The 19473-nt window shown below is 34.8% G+C and overlaps 1 protein-coding gene across 9 annotated transcripts in view; it reads left to right on the forward strand.

Annotated features, from left to right (window-relative positions):
- Positions 1-19473, forward strand: part of KCNT2 (potassium sodium-activated channel subfamily T member 2) — a 383268-nt gene that overhangs the window by 275895 nt on the left and 87900 nt on the right. For all 9 annotated transcript variants that reach the window (XM_079945031.1, XM_079945029.1, XM_079945030.1 and 6 more), the window contains one exon: positions 4576-4684. In XM_079945031.1, the coding sequence (XP_079801157.1) occupies positions 4576-4684 (109 nt within the window). The remainder of the gene's footprint in view (positions 1-4575; positions 4685-19473) is intronic.

Consider the following 19473-nt stretch of genomic DNA (forward strand, 5'->3'; position numbering starts at 1 on the left):
ATTAGTATGGTAATCTCTGGGTCTATCCATGTTGCTGTAAATGGCATTATTTCATTCCTTTCTATGGCTGAGGCAACTGTATTGGCCAACACAGTTTTAGAAGGGTGATAGGTGGGATGCTGAAGAATTGGAGAACAGGAAGAGCAATTCAGAAGCTGTTTTGTTACCCCCGGTGAGAGATTATCAGAGTTTGAATAAAGGTCCAGCATCCCTTAGCTGTAATCCCCAATCCAGAAAATTCTGAAAAAAGAAAACATTTTAGTATTTGTGTTGGTGTTAAAATCTGACCTGACCTGAATTATTTGGTAGCAATCCCCGCACTGAACTTAATTTTTTTTTAAATTTTTATTGGGGTATAGTTGCTTTACAATATTGTGTTAGTTTATACTGTACAGCAAAGTGAATCAGCTGTATGTATACATATATCCCCTCTTTTTTGGATTTCCTTCTCATTTAGGTCACCACAGAGAACTGAATAGAGTTCCTTGTGCTATACAGTAGGTTCTCATTAGTTATCTATTATATACATAGTATCAATAGTGTATATATGTCAATCCCAATCTCACAATTCATCCCACTCCCCCCTTTCCCCCTTGGTATCCATACATTTGTTCTCTACGTCTGTGTCTCTATGTCTGCTTTGTAAACAAGATTGTCTATACCAATTTTTTCAGATTCCACATATATGCATTAATATACGATATTCATTTTTCTGTTTCTGACTTACTTACCTCTGTATGACAGCCTCTGGGTCCAGCCATGTCTCTACAAATGACCCAGTTTTGTTCCTTTTTATGGATGAGTAATATTCCATTGTATATATGTACCACATTTTCTTTTTTTTTTAATTTTAATTATTTATTTTTTAACATCTTTATTGGAGTATAATTGCTTTACAATGGTGTGTTAGTTTCTGCTTTATAACAAAGTGAATCAGCTATACATATACATATATCCCCATATCTCCTTCCTCTTGCATCTCCCTCCCATTCTCCCTATCCCACCCCTCTAGGTGGTCGCAAAGCACTGAGCTGACCTCCCTGTGCTATGAGGCTGCTTCCCACTAGCTATCTATTTTACATTTGGTAGTGTATATATGTCCATGCCACTCTCTCACTTCATCCCAGCTTACCCTTCCCCCTCCCCATGTCCTCAAGTCCATTCTCTATGTCTGCGTATTTATTCCTGTCCTGACCCTAGGTTCTTCAGAACCTTTTTTTTTTTTTTTTTAGATTCCATATATATGTGTTGGCCTACAGTATTTTTTTCTCTTTCTGACTTCCTTCACTCTGTATGACAGACTCTAGGTCCATCCATCTCACTACAAGTAACTCAATTTCGTTTCTTTTTATGGCTGAGTAATATTCCATTGTATATATGTGCCACATCTTCTTTATCCATTCATCTGTTGATGGGCACTTAGGTTGCTTCCATGTCCTGCTTATTGTAAACAGTGCTGCAGTGAACATTGAGGTGCATGTGTCTTTTTGAATTATGGTTTTCTCTGGGTATATGCCCAGTAGTGGGATTGCTGGGTCATATGGTAGTTCTATTTTAAGTTTTTTAAGGAATCTCCATAGTGGCTATATCAATTTACATTCCCACCAAAAATTCATGAGGGTTCCCTTTTCTCAACACCCTCTCCAGAAATTATTTTTTGTAGATTTTTTGATGATGGCAATTCTGACCGGTGTGAGGTGATACCTTATTGTAGTTTTGATTTGCATTTCTCTAATAATTAGTGATGTTGAACATCTTTTCATGTGTTTGCTGGCCATCTGTATGTCTTCTTTGGAGAAATGTCTATTTAGGTCTTCCACCCATTTTTTGATTGGGTTGTTTATTTTTTTGATATTGAGCTGCCTGAGCTGTTTGTATATTTTGGAGATTATACAATCATCCTTATTGATTACATAGATGTTTTCTTTATAAAAAGAGTACTGATTTTTCTTATTATCTAACAAGGAATCCCAACATTATATACAATTAACTCATTAATCTAAGACGATTGTTTTCAACGTATCTGATCCAATACCTCTTTTTTATGATAAATATTTTGTAACACTTCCTTTACTATCCTGGAGTGAAATTCAGAGTAAATGTAAACATCTATATGAATACATTTTAAATAGTTAATATAATGTCCTAATTGTAATATGAAGGAGAAAGAGAGGGAAATAATAGTAAGGAAGTGTATATTTCAATATGTAAATGCCCAGGTATGAATAACCAAAGAGGGACAACGCAAGAGAGACAATTGCTTGCACCCATTAGTACGTGCCCACTACTGACACTGACAGTAGTGGGCACGTACTTACTATTAATGATCATATCTTAAATTTGTATTAATGACTCACATACAATACTAAACAAAATAAACTTTCTCTTAATTCATACAGTGGTTGTCTTTCTAAATAATTCAGTATTTACTAAAATAGTGCAGAACCTACTTTGTATTTATGTGTAAAGTAGCCTCCAGTAATATGTACAGTGCTGGATAGGCTAATAGACACTGTAAAAACTTTACTTACTTGTAGAAAAAAGCATATACAGAAATAAAAATTAGTACCTAAAACTTACTAATCTTTCCCTTCTTTCCACTTCCCACAGATTAGTATAGTTTTTGAAAAATTAGCGAGTGCAACATGATCTTCCATCAACCATTCCCAACCAAACACAGATGAACACATTAAGTGAGGAAAAGGAAAGGAAGGGGACCCAATTTTTTACTTTTTAACCACTGTAGGGAAATAAGATGGAATATTTTTCAGCTATCACAGAGCTATCACATTTTCTCATGGTCCCCTACTAGAAGAAATACGGTTTGTACATTAAACCAAGGGAAAGTTAATAATTGCATGTGGTTTTGCATATATGGTAAACTTACCTTCTAAATTTTCTGGTAGTCTATCTCATGTCATAATACGTGTAAACATTTTTCTTAAATCATATGTTCAATTTTTGCTTTAAGATTTATGGACCCCATATGTATGACTATCATATGATTCTAAAGTAATAACACTCTTCATTTAGCAGTTTTGTTACTTTATTTTCATAGATAGGTCATACACACTCAAAAATTATTTTGAGAAATATCGAAATAGTGGTTTAAGTCACTGTTATTTTGCAAATATTTTTGTATACTTTTCCACATTCAAAATTGGATTTTGAATCTACCTGCCTTCCTGCAATATATTAAGTATCATGGTTATGTATTTTTGAGATTTTCCTTAAAAATTATCATTATAATATATTTGACAAGCAAAAAAAGAGGAAAGAGAAACAAAGAAAGAGACATTGTTAGCAGATTCTTGATTTTTTTAAGAGTAAATCCTGATATGTAACCATAGCATAGAATTTCTTCCATAAAAGGTGAAAGAAAAAAAACGAATAAAGAAATGAAGGAAAAAGAAAAAAATAATGGGCTCTTTCATATGCTAACTCATGTTATACAAATTGGAGTAATGTTATTATTTATCTGTCTGGAGCATTTGATGAACAATTTCCCAAGTAATCTTGTTTCTTCATAAATTGTATGGTATATGTATTCATTTTATAGATCCGACTCACCTATTCAACCTTCTATTTCTTAATTTAGCTAAAACTGCTATTTTTCTGCCTAAGAATATTTATTTAATTAGAACTTTAAACAGTATTTCCAATACCAGCTATAATAGTTTACTTGTAAGGGAAGTTTTTTTCCCCAAAACAAAGAGCTTTTTTCCCAAACAAACTTTAATTGCTTCTCTAAAATATGATTTCTGTGGAAAATTAAGTGTATGGCATCCGGGCCCTCATTCTTGCATGAAAATAATATACTTGGGCTGAGTAGCATCACCCCCCTTTAATATGACTGAGCCCCCTTACGTGCCATCTTTTGTAACACTCTTTATTGTTTTTATGTCATTGGATTTCTTTTTATGCCATTTATTATCTTTTCTGACTGGACTCTGTCATCTTTTGAATTTTTGACCTAGGTCCTGAGGTTAAAGTATAATTTAAATTTATGTTTATTTCAGGATTAATTTTTATTGATTGGCAATTATGGTTGTTTTGATTATAAAAATCTATTACTTGTATGTTGTGCAAATATTATCTGCCACATTTTTTAATAATCACTTTCTGAGTCTTTATGTTGACTATGAAGTTGATAAATCAATTATGCTATAAATCAGTACTATTGTATTTCATACCATAGAATTATCAGAAGTAAAGGAGACTTTATATAGTCTTTGGTTTATTTTCCAGACTGTACCTCTAACCTACCTACATGTTACCTCCTTGTACAGATGAGGCACAGGAAAAATAAGCATTTTGCCAAAGGCTGTCAATTTTAGTAAAGACAGGTCTGGGGCCAGATCCTCCATACCTCAATAACTTACCTCATAGTCTAGTACTCTCTCTTATGAATCATTTCTCCTGGGGATAAATTTGCACATGTAAAAACCTCTCTAAAACAAGTGTGTTTATATGGAAAGTTTTGTAATTTTATTCATTGTTTTATTTTTCATATTATTTTAAAATACTACTATCCCAAGGTAAATTATTCTAATTTACCTATTTTATTTCAAACAGATCATGTTGTTTGTGAAGAAGAGTTTAAATACGCCATGTTAGCTTTAAACTGTATATGCCCAGCAACATCTACACTTATTACACTACTGGTTCATACCTCTAGAGGGCAGTAAGTATATTTTTTCTTTAAGATAATGCATTTTAAATTATAAAACATATAAGTGCAGTTATGTGATTTAGAAATACAGTAGTAAGCCTAGGTATACAGCTAGATATGTACCTATACTTGTATTTGTGTGAGTTATCATCATCTGACAGATAGATAGGTAGAGAGACAGACAGACAGATACAAAACTGTTATAGGGTCCAAGCCATATAGGAAATTGACAGTGATTTGCTGTCTTTTCTAACTAATCTTGATATAGTTTGTTTCATCCTAAATTTTATGTCTTCATCACTTGTCAGGCCTAGCATTAGGGCATTGTTTCTATTTTCAAGATTAGTAATTCTCAAATAAAACTTGTAAAAACAGGATGACAGCAGTCATTACTGTATGGCCTTAAAGCTGGTTTTTTTCTGTTTCTGAGGTAAGTTTTTATCTGAAAGCTACATGTGCACAAATGAGCTCAAAATTAAAATTTTATAATTATTATGGAATGATAACAAAGTAGTTGATAAAATCAGCTAATGTAGTATAAAAGAAATAATGTTTAATATGAATTTCAGGGTATTGAGGGAAATTATATCATCAAAACATTTTTTCCTATTTGTTTATTTTGATAGAGTTTCATAAAATATAGAGGTTGTTTTTGACTTGCATAATCGAGTAAAATACAATCAGCAAACATAGTCACTGCCCTTATTTAAAGACAAATGTTGCACTGAATTTCGTACTTTTCATATTCCTTACTTGATATTTTAGACAAAATGTTGATTTTCTAAGTAAATTCCACCATGGTGCTTGTAGTTATGAAAATTTAAATTTAGTGAGTTAATTAATAGTTATTTAAGTGAAGTGCCAAATCAGATAAGTCAAGGAAAAGGAAAATTCTTTCCTGGGATTTAGTACTGGACGGAGGAAAGTGCTAATTGAAAAATAGTAAATGCCCTCTGGTATTTTAAGTGGATTTTACTCTCTTACCTCTAGTTACGTCTCTGTTCTATTGAGACAGAAAGATTTTCCCAGGAGCAATTTTCTCAAAGTTCTGAATATAAATGTTTCTATTCTATAAATTTATAAGCCTTTAAGATTTGCAGTGGAAAGGATGTAACAGGATCATGGATGAAATTGATTTTCTTTGATGGACATACTTAGCATTTTGATGGAATTAAATAAAATACTGAAAGCTGTTTTGTCACCAACTAATTGAATGTTCATAGAACTTATCATATGGCTTCATTATTTTGTCATCCATCTTTGTCATAGAATCATACAGCTTTAGAGCTGAATATCTAGCCCAGCGTCTCTCTTGCACAAATGATAAAATGAGGCCCATCACCACTAACACACATTAGTATTTATAGATCGGTTAAATTACATTTTCCAACTCCTAGTAAATATTATTTATTGGCACACAATATTGCCTGGTGAACAAATTGCACTTAACATAAATTTAAAAAGAATTTCAGCGACACTTAAAATAGGACTTTTCCTGATATACTCTAATGAATTTTGTCATATTAAAAATGAAAGTGATGTTGTTGAATACATTGTTACCACATAATTAAGGATTTCCCGTAAGTAAGATTGACCTGCAAAATTATTTTCCAGTTAAGTGATACAATAAATGCCTTAGTCTACCAAAATAACCCTCTTTATAGCAGCTTTATTGAGATATAGTTCACATACCATATAATTAACACATTAAAGTATACAATGTAATATTTTTAGTATATTCATAGAACTGTGCAACTATCGCTGCTAACTCCTAATATTTTCATCATCCCATAAAGAAATTCTTTACCTTTTTGCAACCGCCCACATTGTATCCAAACTCTTTCAACCATAGGCTAATCTTACCCTGTCTCTATAGATTTTCCTATTCTGGACAATGCATATTGCATATAAATGGAATCATACAATATGTGCTTTTTTGTTTTTTGGACTGGCTTCTTTCACTTGGCATAATGTTTTTAAAGTTCATCCATATTGTAATATGCATCACTACTTCATTCCTTTTTATAACTGAATAATTTTCCATTGTATGGGTGTATTTCATTTTACTTTCCTATTCATCAGCGGATGGATATTTGGGCTGTTTACGACATTGTGAATAAGGCAGGTCTTAATATTAATGTAAAGATTCTTGTGTGGACATGTGCTTTAATTTCTTTGAGTCTATATCTAGGAGTGGAATTGCCAGGTCATCGGGTAACTCGATTTAGCCTTTTTTAGGAACTGCCAGAATGTTTTCTGAAGGGATTATAGCATCTTACATTGACACCAGCAGTGTATCATGGTTCCAATTTCTTCATGTCCTCATCAATGCTTGTTATCATCTGCCTTTTGCATCATAACTGTCCTAGTGCATGTAAAGTGCTGTCTCGTGGTTTTGATTTGCATTTTGCTGATTACTAATAATGGTGAGCATTAGTTCATGTGTTTATTGACCACTTTCATATCACCTTTGAAGAAAAACCTATTCAGATCTTTAAACAGATAAATACCATCAATTGAATATAAATAGTCATCCAAACAGATCACTTAATTTAAAATATCTAATATATTTTATTAAGAATATTGTATGACTAAAGTAATTTGTATTGTCTTCTGTATTATGAGTTAAATGAAGGTGTAGTGAAGATTCACTTATTAACAGAATATGTTTGAAATTTTGCCTTTGAGCATCAGCAGAAATCAGAGAGCTCAAACATATTGATTTAATAATAAGAGAACAAACTCGGGAGCTGAATTAAGTAGTATAATGGGGAAAATGTTGAATAGTCTAGGAAATGCTTTATGCAAAGATTATCAAACCACTAGTTGAAAAAAAAGCTTACGATAATACTCAAATTTCCCCATTAAAAAAGGAGAGAGAATAATATTATTAGAAGTTCATCATATCATAAATGAACTTTTAATGGTGATTTTTGACTAAAAATAGTTGATATTGACAAGCTAAACACATTAAGACCCAACAAACACAGACATAAATATAATACAAAACCTAAAATAGTCTAACTTAAAAATATATTTTAAAATTAAGTGCTCTGTAGATTATGGGTATTTAAGGAAAATAATAAATATGAGTTCTGGAACAAATAAAATAGACAAAGGAAACAGGAGTTAGAGATAGAAAGGTCAGCTCTTTTAGTGACAGACCTGCCTTAGGTCTGAGAATGGAGTTCCTAATTCAGCCTTAGAATTAGATTTGCTCACTTAAAAAACACCTTCGTCCTTTTCTTAGTTCTCTTCCTCTAGCCCGTGATAATGGGGAGAAAGATGGAAACCATATATTAAGTACGAATTGCCTACCTCTGTACTTTTCTATGGGGAATATTAATTTTAAAAATATTTTGGAGTCTCTGGAGCAACTTAGCTGGGACCCTGAACAATATCTCCCAAGGCTCATTAATGCTGTCATGATCTTACATTTTCTTTTCCTAGATGTTAATGGACTCATCTTGTTCTATTTGATCTGTGAGTCAACTAGATGATGCTAACTTTAGGTGACTTTGAATAACTGTGCTCCTTTTGTTCATTCAAGTTTACTCTGTATTTTAGCCCTTCATAGTTTTCCCCTCTCACTCACTTCATTTACATTTGAGGACTCAGTGCTCTTGGCAGAGGTATTTCTTATTGTCAATTAAATTAACATTTTGAATTATTTGGCAAATGCATTAGAAAGAGGAACAGAAGTTTATTCTTTGGATCGATATCACTGTAGGCTGTCAAACAGGTGATGATTTTAGCAAGGAGATGCCAAATTATCAGAACAGTTAGTAGACCTTCAATTGGCCCATCTTGATGACATTTTGTCTCTATCAAAATTTAATTTTTTCTTTTCCTTTCCATTTACTTCCATGAAAATATTTATTTATTTCATTAATCCCATCCAAGAGGTAATATTTTTGCTCTTAGTGATCCTCAATGGGAAGGAAAGAGAGAATTGATAAGAAAAATATTACAAAGTTAGAATTTACACAACTTGGCCACTGATGAGTTATGGATGTAGAAAAGAGAAAAAAAGAAAAAAATCCCTTTACACACTGAGGTTTGACAGTAGAGAACTATAAAATGTGTGGTTTGTGCAGGAGAAAGGAGTTTGGTATTGGATCTATTTGCTTTCTGATGCGGGTATCATTGCTCGTGGAAATTACTGCTACTCTTGGTTCCGGAGGAGAGATCAGGGTTATTCAGGGCCACAGAGGTGAAAGCAGAAATGGTGGGGATTTGGGGAAAATGACCACTTAAGGCTTTTCCTTAGGAAACAGATGGAAGAAAAGGACAGCAACTATAGTATAGCCTAACAGAACAAAAAGGAGCAAGGATTTCTAGAAAGAACTGGATGGTTGACAATACAGACGATTTAAGATGGAGAAGACAAACAGAATTAGTAGGTCACTGGTCTCTGGGAAGTTCTGAGAAAACAATTTTGGACGATGGAGACTTTCTCATTTTGAGATAGTGTGAACAAATAAGGAGATGATAAGAAAGTGAAGCCTGGTCGAAGGCCGCCACTTCATTAAGTTTGTCCAGGAAGATAAGAAAGAAAAATAATGAAAGCTCTATTGCACAGCAGATAGTTCTGCTGGTTCCACAGAAAGCTGCTTCTTTGATCAGGGTAATTAAGAAAGATTGTCTGTATATCCCTGGTGGTCCTGTCTCCATTTCTCCCATCACACACACACACACACACACACACACACACACACACACACACGCACACACACGCACACACACGCACACACACACACACACACTTCAAGACTGGAGGTCTGAATGGGGTAATTGCAAGAAAGGGAAACGATATACCTCTGAAGGTTACTCATTTTTCTTTTATATAAACTAACATGGACTGAAAATCTCCACAGAACTACATTTTATTAGGTGTATCCAAAATCTGTTTGATTACCCGAGAAATGTTTTTCCTAATCACGCCTATTAAAAGATTAACTAGAGGGCTTCCCTGGTGGCGCAGTGGTTGAGAGTCCGCCTGCCGATGCAGGGGACACGGGTTCGTGCCCCGGTCTGGGAAAATCCCACATGCTGTGGAGCGGCTGGGCCCGTGAGCCATGGCCGCTGAGCCTGCACGTCTAGAGCCTGTGCTCCGCAACTGGAGAGGCCACAACGGTGAGAGGCCCGCGTACCGCAAAAAAAAAAAAGATTAACTGGAACATTATTCTATTAAACATATCTTGAGAAATACAGGTCCTGCTCAGTCTGACAGTCCTCTGCTTGGAAAGGCTTTAATAGCTCATCTTTCATTATCAAATTAGATTTAAGTATATCCATTTTATTTATTTAAAGCCCTGTATGCTCTAGTACTAATTTATTTTTATATCCTTATTTCTCATGATACTCATATGTATCGTGTTCTCCAAATAACATGATCCTAAATATACTTTGCGGTTTCCGCCTTCTACATCTTTTTTTAACGTTGTTCCCTCTGCCTTGAATTTTTTCTGCCTTCCTAGAGGGTTTTGCTAGAATTCGAAAATTCTATCTCCTCAAGAATATTTTTAAACTCCCCAATTTAATGTGATCTTTCCCTTCTACAAACTCACATAGAATTTTATGACGTTCTGCCAGAGCATGTGTTATGGTCCTTTTATTTTTTCCTACATAATAGGGTATAATTTCGTTTAAGGTGGAGAACATGTCTTACTCATTCTTATACCTTCTATAGTGTTTCACAGCATGAATGCTCAAAAAACACTAGTTAAGTAAATGAAGTAAAGGATATACTAAAGATGATTCATTGAGGCCCCTGGTTCAAAGTAGTTTATGATCCACTGTCTTCATCTGCTCTTCCTCATCTGCTCCATTGAAATGATACCAAATAAATGAAAGTCATAAACTTTTATCAGTGAAAAAGAAGAGATTTCAGTGAATTTCTAGAAGATGGAAAGTGGATAAATAAACTTGATGAAACCTCCATCCCAGCATATGTTTAGAAGGTGATACAGCAGGACAAAATCCCAGCCCCCAGTGAGGCTCTGGGGTGCAAGATACCTAGAAAGAAGAGGACACATTTTGATTGAATTTCTGTATACAGAACAAGTTACCCCTGTTTCATCCACCACAGTACCATTTCTCTATAATTAAGTTTAGTCAGACATTTACCACTGGGAAAAATCAGATTTTTCCTGAATGAATTAGTCTGAGTTATAAGCCAGCATATAGTTTGGGGTTGGGGTTCAACCCTCTTAATCTGGCATTTAGAGACCCCAGACTAGATAGTTTGAGCCCTTTTTGCTTAATATAAGATGTAACCTGTGTAATATGAATTAACAAATCATATTCACAGACAAGGGAATCTATTTAATATCCCTATATATTATACTCAGAACTTTGAAATATGGCTCCTGTCATTTGCTGACAGCCAGCATGCAGGTTGAAATGAAGGGAACAAATCCAGCTAGAAGAGAACAATATCTGTATTCACACTGGAATTGTTTTGGTGTAATAGGGATGTTGGGTCTTCTACTCACTAGGAAACAATTTTTTCTAAGGTCAAAAAACTATAACATTTGAAAGGAGAGTCAAATGTTTGGAAGCAAGGAGAGTCACAGTAAATGAGAACAAAAATACATTAAAAAGAAATTCAAATGTATTTTTGAACAGTAAAGAAGTATAAATAATAGTTCACAAGAATACTGAAGGATTATGAAAGGGTAATAATGATTGTTCAAAGGAATAAAATGCTGAGGAATTTCTTTATTTGTAGAGTTTAAAATTTTCAGAATATTTAACTTAAATTTGTTGATTATGATTCTGGAGTATATGATTTTCTCTTCAATAATAATGGGAAAAGCCATAATACATAAATACACAAATCCAGAATAGCTAAAAATAATTGTAATTATTACTCCCAGGAAGATACGAAAAGGAGTTATAGTAGAGAAATAGAAAGTAAAGACCTTTTGAAATTAACAGAGTGATTATAAAAACCTTGAAAGATAACATCATAGAAATCTTGAGGATTTCCGATTTAAAAAAAGAGAAAGAGATAGAATATGTAGGAAAAATAATTCACAGTACACGAGATCAATCTTAAAGAGGTAATATCTGATTTGGTGGGAATTCCAGAAAGGATGGAGAGAATAGAATGCAAGAAATTATAACAGAAGAAGGGAGATTTAAATCTTTAAATAGACCGGGTTTCTTGCTTGTGAATGACAATGAATGAAAGAGAACCACACCTAGAGACATAACACTGCCAAATTATAAAGCAGTAATGATGAAGAAGAATTCTCTTAAAGTTGTAGAAAGGAAGAGAAATCTCAATATTGACTAGGATTCTTAACTTTAGGCAAGGATATTCATTGAGCTAGTCTGATTATAAAGAGGTGTATGGAGGAATATAGATAACTCATAGAACAGGAAAGTTAGCCTTTATTTAGGCTCAACATGCACGAACAGTTCCCACTACCCCACCTCACAGCTAACCCAATAAGGAACTTTGACCTCTGAACATCCTGGGAGCCAGCTACCTCTGCAGCCAGACATCTCAACAATATAGATGCCCCCTCGCCTGCCTGTTTCCTCATTTAGCTCACTTCCAGAATAAACTCTCGCATTTGTGTCCAATTGGTAGAACCTAGGTCACATGTCTGTACCATAGCTAAAACCAAAGATTTCTAAAAGCTATGGTCAAGATAGGAAAAGCCAGACAAGTCTCAACAAGAGACTGGACTAGATTAAAAGCAACATATACAATGGGATGTGGCAAAGGAAGTTTCTGTTTTCTCTCCCAACTGGAAAAAAAAAAAGATGGTCATAAACTCCAAGAAAATGAAAAAGAAACTATAATAAATCAAATTAAAATGTGCCATAATACTGAACAATAGGTTGTCAGTAAGGAATTTTTTTTTTTTTGTATTCTCTCTTGAATTGCTCAGGGAATACAGAGAAGTTTATATAATTATAGCATTCCACTGAACTCTTAAATGAACTATGTTGCAATAATCTTAAATGAACTATGTTGCAAAAATGAACTATGTTGCAATAAAAACTATGTTGCAACTATGTTGCAGAGAACTCAGGTTCTCTGTACTTTTTTTTTCCAGCTTTATTATAACTGACATGTAACGTATAAGTTTGAGATGTACAACGGGTTCTCCACTTTTATCTGAAACCATTGATTTATTTATAGCCAGGGAACAAAATACAGATATTTGCATTTTCAACAATGTAAAAAGGTGCAGCAAATGATATTTTAGAGAAAAGTAGGGAGGAGATGTAGAAGGGAGAGTAGCTAATATCCTCAGCCTACAAAATGGAAAATCAAGAGACCTGTATCTATAGTCACTGCTACTCTATACTTACAGCCCTGTGGGGAATCTATTGTGAGATAATTATTTTCTCTCACACCTCAGAGATGGTGGTCAATAGAAAATGCCTACAATGACATAGTAATAAAATTTGATAACACATTTTTATTGAGATACCTCAAAATTCTTTAAATGAAGCCCAGAATCTGGAAGCATTTTTTTTTTTTTGGTCAATTTAAGTTATGAATGAAGTCCCATGCTAAAAATAGCACTGAATAGAGTTAAAATATTGTTATGGTTTGGTCATTCATTCATTCATCCCACGATAACAATCACATGCATTCATACAGTGTAAGGCACTGTGTTAGGAGTTCGGGAAATACAAAAATGAAAACGTTCCATTCTGGTCACAAAAACTAATAAAACCACAAGGCAGAACACAATGTAAACATGGCTTATGTATGTTTGCAATGTATTATAAGTTTTCCCTAGTAGATTTATTTTATTAATGTAGTTTCTTTTAGCTATGGTAAGATTAGTTTGCATACCTTGAGAATAAACCAAATGACAACATGGACAGCCAGTGAAGAAACTTGCCAGTTACACATAATTTTAAAAGAGCAAAAAACATACTCAAAATGATAAAATGTGAATAACAACAATAGGAGCTTATGAAACTCCTATATCCCTAAATATTAATATTTATAGAATACAACTTTCCCAAAGACTTCACTATGATGTTCTCAACTAAAGTGACAGATACAGCAGAGCAATGCAAATGCACAAGAGCACGGAGCACTCAACCATAAGCTAAGTGTATGGTACTTATTCATAAGCAAGCAGGCTGTGTTCTGAGAGAGAGAGGGGGAAGGTACACCTTCGCTATGGATTTTTATTAATGCTAAAGGAGAACAGTTTAAAATCAGTGAGATATGACTTACTTAATAATGGAATTAAAGAGCTGAGAATTCAGTGTCATTATGAGAGATGAATTTATTTTTCACCTGACAGTTTAAGAAGCAGGTGAAAAGTCTTCACAGAATTTTAGGATTTGTGTGTGTGATAATTAGGTGGCTTCTTGAGTTAAGTGAGCACTTCAGAAAACCACACTAGAATTTTTGAAGAACAAACTTTAAGGGTAGTGAGTTTGGGCCACTTTCATGTGCAATCAGCCTTTCAAATTTAACGGTGGAGCTTTATTTCATTTCTCTTTGAAATCTCTTTCAAAAGGGTGTTCACTGTTTATGTTCACTATTAAGAATGCTTGAAAGTTGTATAGCATTTCTCTACTCTCCTCACTTTCACAGCAATTTTTCTTATCCTGAGAATGGCAAACAGCTTTCTGGTTCCATCTAGTGGCTGAAAATTGATTATCATCCTCTACATGGTTTTAATGTTAGGACTCAGGTTTTTATTTTGATGTCTGATACCATAAAAAGCTGGGGAAGTTCAGCTTAATCTTGAGTTTTATTACTTAATCTTGAGTTTTATTACCTCCTCTACTTAGAGTTCTTGACTACTTTTCTTTCTAGGTAAGATAATCCAATTTGTGTGTCAGATCGATCCCCAGACCAGCAAGAATAAACATTCATCCAAAGTTCTGTGTTAGCTCTCTCTTTTGTAGCCTCACCTGTAGTGGAAGTTTCCGTCTACTCTAATATGCCCTTTCCATTCCATAAATTACAATTATGTTTTCAATGACACAGGCTACAATTTGTCAAAATCATTTCTTTTACTTGCAGTGTTCACTGTAGATTCCTGACATTAATAGTAAAGGGAATTGGAATACCATTTAAATATCTTAATTTTTAAATAAAGTAAAAGCTTGGGACAATTGTGAATTAATGTAATTCATGTATATTTTCAGAGAGGATCCTGTAAAGAATATAAACAATTATCTGGAACCAAGCTGACATTAAATTGGTGAACTACTAGAGTATGGAATTAAATAAAATATGTTAATTTCAGTTATATTAAAACCTTTGGGTCACTTGTTTTAGACTTTTTACATCTACTTTCAATCTAGTATAATGAGGTAATAAATAGATTTTCTTGTGTTTAAAATAAAACATCATAAGGAAATTTTATCTTATGTAACTCTGCAAGTATAAATTTAAATGACACCTTTTCCTAAGGCAAAGATTTCCTCCAGTTATATGTAAAGCCTTTTATTACATTTTGAAGAATGGATTTTATACCAAAGATACCTTGTGACAATATGTTCTTAATCCCATTGATGTGAAAATAATTTAGTTTGGTAATAAAAATAAGTATATAAAAGCAACTAATTTGGCAATCTGTGTCAATTTTGGTGAATCTGAAACTAACCATTTTTTGTATATTTAAATGCCTTATTTAGGATTGAAGAGAACAAAATGTACTAGCAAAACTAAATCCAATAATTACGATGCAGAGGTGTTTAAAATGACAGATATAATATTGGAGAAGAGATGGATTTGCACTAATAATTTCATTGTACAATCTTGAAGGCAGTAATGCCTGCCTACACTTCTTGAGTTTACCTTTAGTTTGGTGGCATCTTTAAATACACAAAGAAAATATGAAAGTAAAATTCAAATTTTACTTTCTAAAAGTTATTAGTTTGAGTTTTACAAAAACATACATCTTCATAAAAATAGGGCATTGTCCATCAAATAAGGTTGTATGCTGTTTTTAAAAAAATGCAAACCACATTACTGAGCAGGGTCATTCAGTACATTCCTGAAATAGGAACAGAGAGTGCAGTATAATAAGACTTCAAGGTATTGTATCTGGAACAGGAAATTCCAGTTAGATTCTTATTTTCTCCTTTTGGGAAAATTTGATGTGGGGGAATTTTTTTTTTTTTTTTTTTTTTTTTTTTTTTTTTTGCGGTACGCGGGCCTCTCACTGTTGTGGCCTCTCCCGTTGCGGAGCACAGGCTCAGGACGCGCAGGCTCAGCGGCCATGGCTCACGGGTCCAGCCGCTCCGTGGCATGTGGGATCTTCCCGGACCAGGGCACGAACCCGTGTCCCCTGCATCGGCAGGCGGACTCTCAACCACCGCGCCACCAGGGAAGCCCTGATGTAGGGAAATTTTGAAAACCAAAACCATGTCAGATTCTTTTACTGCATTCAGAGGCCTGTATGAAGCACGTTTCTGCAAATTGCAGACCCAAGCACTTATTAGCTGACAGTCCTGTTCCAACTAGTTGGTCGTGTTGAAGCACAGGAGACTGTATGGGAGTTAATTTGCTCTCCGGCAATAAAAACCCATTTGCCTTGAAAGTGTTATCGTGGGTTAACAAGGGATGTGCAACTTGCATTTGAAAGAAAAATAAAATCAGTTGTCAAATTTAATTTATGCACTATTGAAAAGTTAACTGGAGCAAATGATATTTCTAACTTGGGAACAATAAACAGGATAGAACGAACATACCTTTTCTTAAATTTTTATTTTATTTTTATTTATTTATTTTTTTAAAAGTGAAAGCAGGTTTATTTAGAGACAGAATTCCATAGACAGAATGTGGTCCATCTCAGAGAGTAAAAGAGGCCCTGAAATATGGGGTGGTTGGTTCTTTATGGGCTGGGTAATTTCATAGGCTCATTAGTGGGAGAATTATTACAACTATTTTGGGGAAGGGGCAGAGATTTCCAGGAATTGGGTCATTGCCCACTGTTTGGCCTTTTATGGTCATGAGAGGGACTTTTCATGTTGTCCCAGGATTGGTGACCATAACCTAAAACCAAGGAGGAAAAAGAGTCAACTATCCCATTTTCTAATCTCCCCACCTTTCTGTAGAAAGAGAAGATCAGAGAGGGAACAGTAGTGCAGCGCAGTGTTTTTGCACCTACCCCCAGCCTCATGAAGTGAAGTCCAAAAAATGACCTAATACTCGTGGAGTATCTGCAGGAAGTGGGAACTAGCAATTCGTTCCCTAGTTGGACATCTGCGTATGTAGTTTTCTGTGATTATTTGAACATGAAGAAAAAAGAATTTGAGAGAGAGAGATGGCAGAACCTTCCCTCCCATGCTTGGGTTTCCAGCAGCACAGCTGATGGCTTAAAAAGATTTGCACTCTCTCTCTGTGGTACCCCATCTAAGGGTTCTGCCTACAAGGTGAGGAAACCCAAGCAGCCATAGGGTGGATGGGATGTGTTGCTGGGAAGTAGGTGAGATAGAGTGAAAGAGAGTTTCTTGCTTCCCAGTGATGGTGCCCAGAGGCCCACCCCTCATACCCCACAAAGTATGTTCACATGTCTCTACAAGACACCTTCACAGAGGCCATTGCTGACCAGTTAGAGTCACTTCTAAGCATCAGCATTCCAGGGAGAATTAGCCTGACCTGGGAAGATTGGAGTTTCAAATCAGATGGGATTGGGTTTTTTAATAACTGAACATGATTTGAAAGAAGTGGAATCTGCCCAAGACATTATTATTATAGGACAGGGATGGAAATTTGACAGAGCATGGCTGAAGGCTACAAGGTCGTGAAGATTTTAACATGGAAGTTGTAATTTACTTCAACGGACATTTGTTTGTTTGTTTGTTTTCTCATAAACAATTCTCTATCACCTGTCCTTACACTTTCCTTTTTTTTTTTTTCCCAAATATTTTTCTCACTAAGACCTTTGTTAAGGGTTTAAAATGCAGACAAGAGCAGGCACAAGCTTCTTTTCCTTCTAAGCTGCCCACTGACATTTTTCTAAGGCTCTCATGACTATGGTATTGGATGCATGGATTTCACAGCATTCCCCTTTATTCAGGGCAAATAGAGATCTAAAGAGATTCAAGTACTGAGCATACACGTTCGTTCTGTACTTCCTTTACTTTCTTAGTAGAATATTTTCTTTTCATATTCCTCTTCTTCCTTCTTTCTTTTTCTACTAACACCTTTACAAACAGCTGGAGCAGCCATTATTTTGAAAATAAAGGTGTACCTAAACCTGCCTAGGAAGAATTGATTACTATTTAATTACCAGTCAATATGGTAGAGCAGCCTCGAAAGTGTATGAAATAGACTACGGGCTATCCTACTTTACAGGTTGGGGTTTACTTCGAGGTTAACAGGAATTAAATGCACAAGCCAACTATTTTCCCTAAATGTTCATTTGATTAGTGTAAACACATAGTAAGTCTTTTTAAAAGGGCTTTTCACGGAGCTTTCCATTCTTTGCTTTTTTAGCCTTAATATCTTTTGTGTTGTTTACTGCTGCTGAGGTTAAGTTCATTTCATATCCATTTATGATTACGAAACTCAGTGAAGGTCCTCCTCGCATTCTAACAGCAAATTCATCATGGGGAAAGTAATTGGTGAGACCTAAAACATGATTCTGGTGAAGGAGAAAGGAATTATATGATTAGAAAAGCAGAACATTTAGTAACTGAGCATGAAGAACATTGTTAGGTTATTCTTTGTTCACTTAACAAAACATTTATTAAGCAGTTACTCTGTGTCAGAACAGATGTCTTGTCTCAGAGATACAGTGGTAAACAGGACATGATCCCTTTCCTCATGGGGCCTATTTCACAGGGAAGCAAGACATTAAGGATTAGTTAATACAATTTAGTGTTATAATATCATGAAGGAAGTACACCACCGCACAGCTGAGAGAGTAATGCCTGAGCTGTGGGTCCAGGAACGAGGAAGGCGTAGGAGGAAGAAAGAACAGCATTGTGAGAAGACCAAGATAAGAGAGTCTCTTCTTCAGGGGAAATTAAAGACTGCTCATGGCTGGAGAACTCAAGAGAAACGACACAGGAATGATATTTGAAATTTGGAAGACAGGCATGGCATAGGTCAGGAGGGCTTTGTAATGATGGTAAGAAAGTTCACCTTTTTCAAATGGAAGGAGGAAGCCCTTTAACTATTTTCAGCAGGAGAGTGACATGAAGTGGTTTGAGATTTTGAAATTCACTCCTAATGTAGCACCAATCAACACAGGAAGCAAGGAAGCTAGGAGATGGGTTAGCACAGTTTTTAGGAGTGGAAGAGTGGATGGTGGAGAAATAGGTAAGTGCCACTTAAGAGCTACTTAAGTGGTAGAATTAAAGAATTCTCTTGTATAAAATATTTGGAAATATATTATTTATATGATACATTTCCTCTCATTCAAAAATAATCTTGAATTAAGTCTCCCCAGATACATAAAGTGGGAAAAGACAAAGGAAAATTCGGGTAGAATGGTAAGTTGAAGACAAATCAGAAGTTTTTATTTTGTTTTTTACAAATCTACAGGCTATAAAATGCCTTGTATTATTAATAAGGGTAAAAGGAAAATTTGGCTCTCACATTCTAGTATCCTGAAGAAAAGAAATAGAACAGCTACACATTCACACTAAATATTGGAGTTACTCAGAACTGAAGCTTCGGAGTAAGGGGCAGTGTTTGTAGCCAGACTGCCTGGGTTGAATTCTTTGGTCTGTCCATGCTGGCAAGACCAAAGACTTGAAACCATTGAGCCTCAGTTTCTTTATCTGTGTGATGGGCATAATACTAGCATGCATCTCACAGATTGTCAGAAGAATTAAATGCTGTC

The sequence above is a fragment of the Stenella coeruleoalba genome, assembly GCF_951394435.1.
Source record: "Stenella coeruleoalba genome assembly, chromosome: 1".
Taxonomy (NCBI): Eukaryota; Metazoa; Chordata; class Mammalia; order Artiodactyla; family Delphinidae; genus Stenella; species Stenella coeruleoalba.